The sequence below is a fragment of the Sporobolomyces salmoneus genome (assembly GCF_050403485.1).
Source record: "Sporobolomyces salmoneus JCM6883 DNA, S_salmoneus_JCM6883_v1_ctg189, whole genome shotgun sequence".
NCBI classification, from domain to species: domain Eukaryota; kingdom Fungi; phylum Basidiomycota; class Microbotryomycetes; order Sporidiobolales; family Sporidiobolaceae; genus Sporobolomyces; species Sporobolomyces salmoneus.
In genome coordinates, this window is record NW_027480974.1 from 1 (window position 1) to 905 (window position 905).

A 905-nucleotide genomic window follows, 5' to 3' on the forward strand; every position below is an offset into this window, starting at 1 on the left:
ACGGAATCGCGATTCACCCTCGACATTTGAGTTGGTACGAGCGGGTCGTACTCAAACGAGACCGATACTATGATCCCGCGCAAGACCGACTCGATAGGATTGAAGAGCTTCGAGTCCTGTACGAATCCCACCTCATCGCACGAGAGGACCCATCGGGACAATCCGACGAAGCCGATCACGCCTACATCACTGAAGACGTTGTTCGATACTTCCGCAACGAAACCCCCGACAAGCAACGCATCGAACGTCAGATCACAAAAGAACGAGCTCTTCATTCGCAAGACGAGAAGAGTGCCGCCGTTCACCGTTCGAGGTTGGAGGAAACTTTAGGTGGAAGGGCTTGAAAGATTTCTGAATTATCTTAATCTTACCCTGATAGATTCTCTTGCTGTATTACACTCTACCCTTGCATTCGTCGTTCGTTCTTTGCGAGCGAGAGATGGAGAATTGCATTTAGCACGTTCCCCTCTGTTCCGATCCATTCACTTCACTTTTCAAGTATCCCTCGGAGGCAAATCCCTAGGCCAGAACAGCAGCTGTGTAGCGCTCTATCGGCTCTCGACCCGGATCGATCCTCGCCTCGCGTTCGGCGCACTCTCTCAGCCTTTCCGACTCTCGATCTCTTTCACATTCAATCCATCAACCTCCGACCTGACCGACAGCGCTCGAGTTTTACAAGGAAGTGTGATGGTCTTAGACATGGCTGGAGAACGTGATGGACCGCCGGTAGAGCCTGTAGAGGTGAGTAACAGTCGATTGTTTGCTGATGGATCCATCGCGCTTCAGGGTCCTCTTCACGGGGAGGAGCAAGGAGGGACGATGAGTAGGACGAAGAGGGAGTCTATGGCGATGCCGCTACGCGCAAAAGGGGGGCATGGACACACCTCGGAGATGAGGCTGAACCG

General features: G+C 52.8%; 1 protein-coding gene across 1 annotated transcript; it reads left to right on the forward strand.

Annotated features, from left to right (window-relative positions):
• JCM6883_006281 (uncharacterized protein) lies at positions 1–344 on the forward strand (the record flags this gene model as incomplete). The annotated part of the gene is made up of 1 exon (XM_076635733.1): positions 1–344. A coding segment is annotated over one exon (344 nt), but the record flags the coding sequence as incomplete, so codon positions are not given.
• Between the last annotated feature and the right edge of the window lie 561 nt (positions 345–905).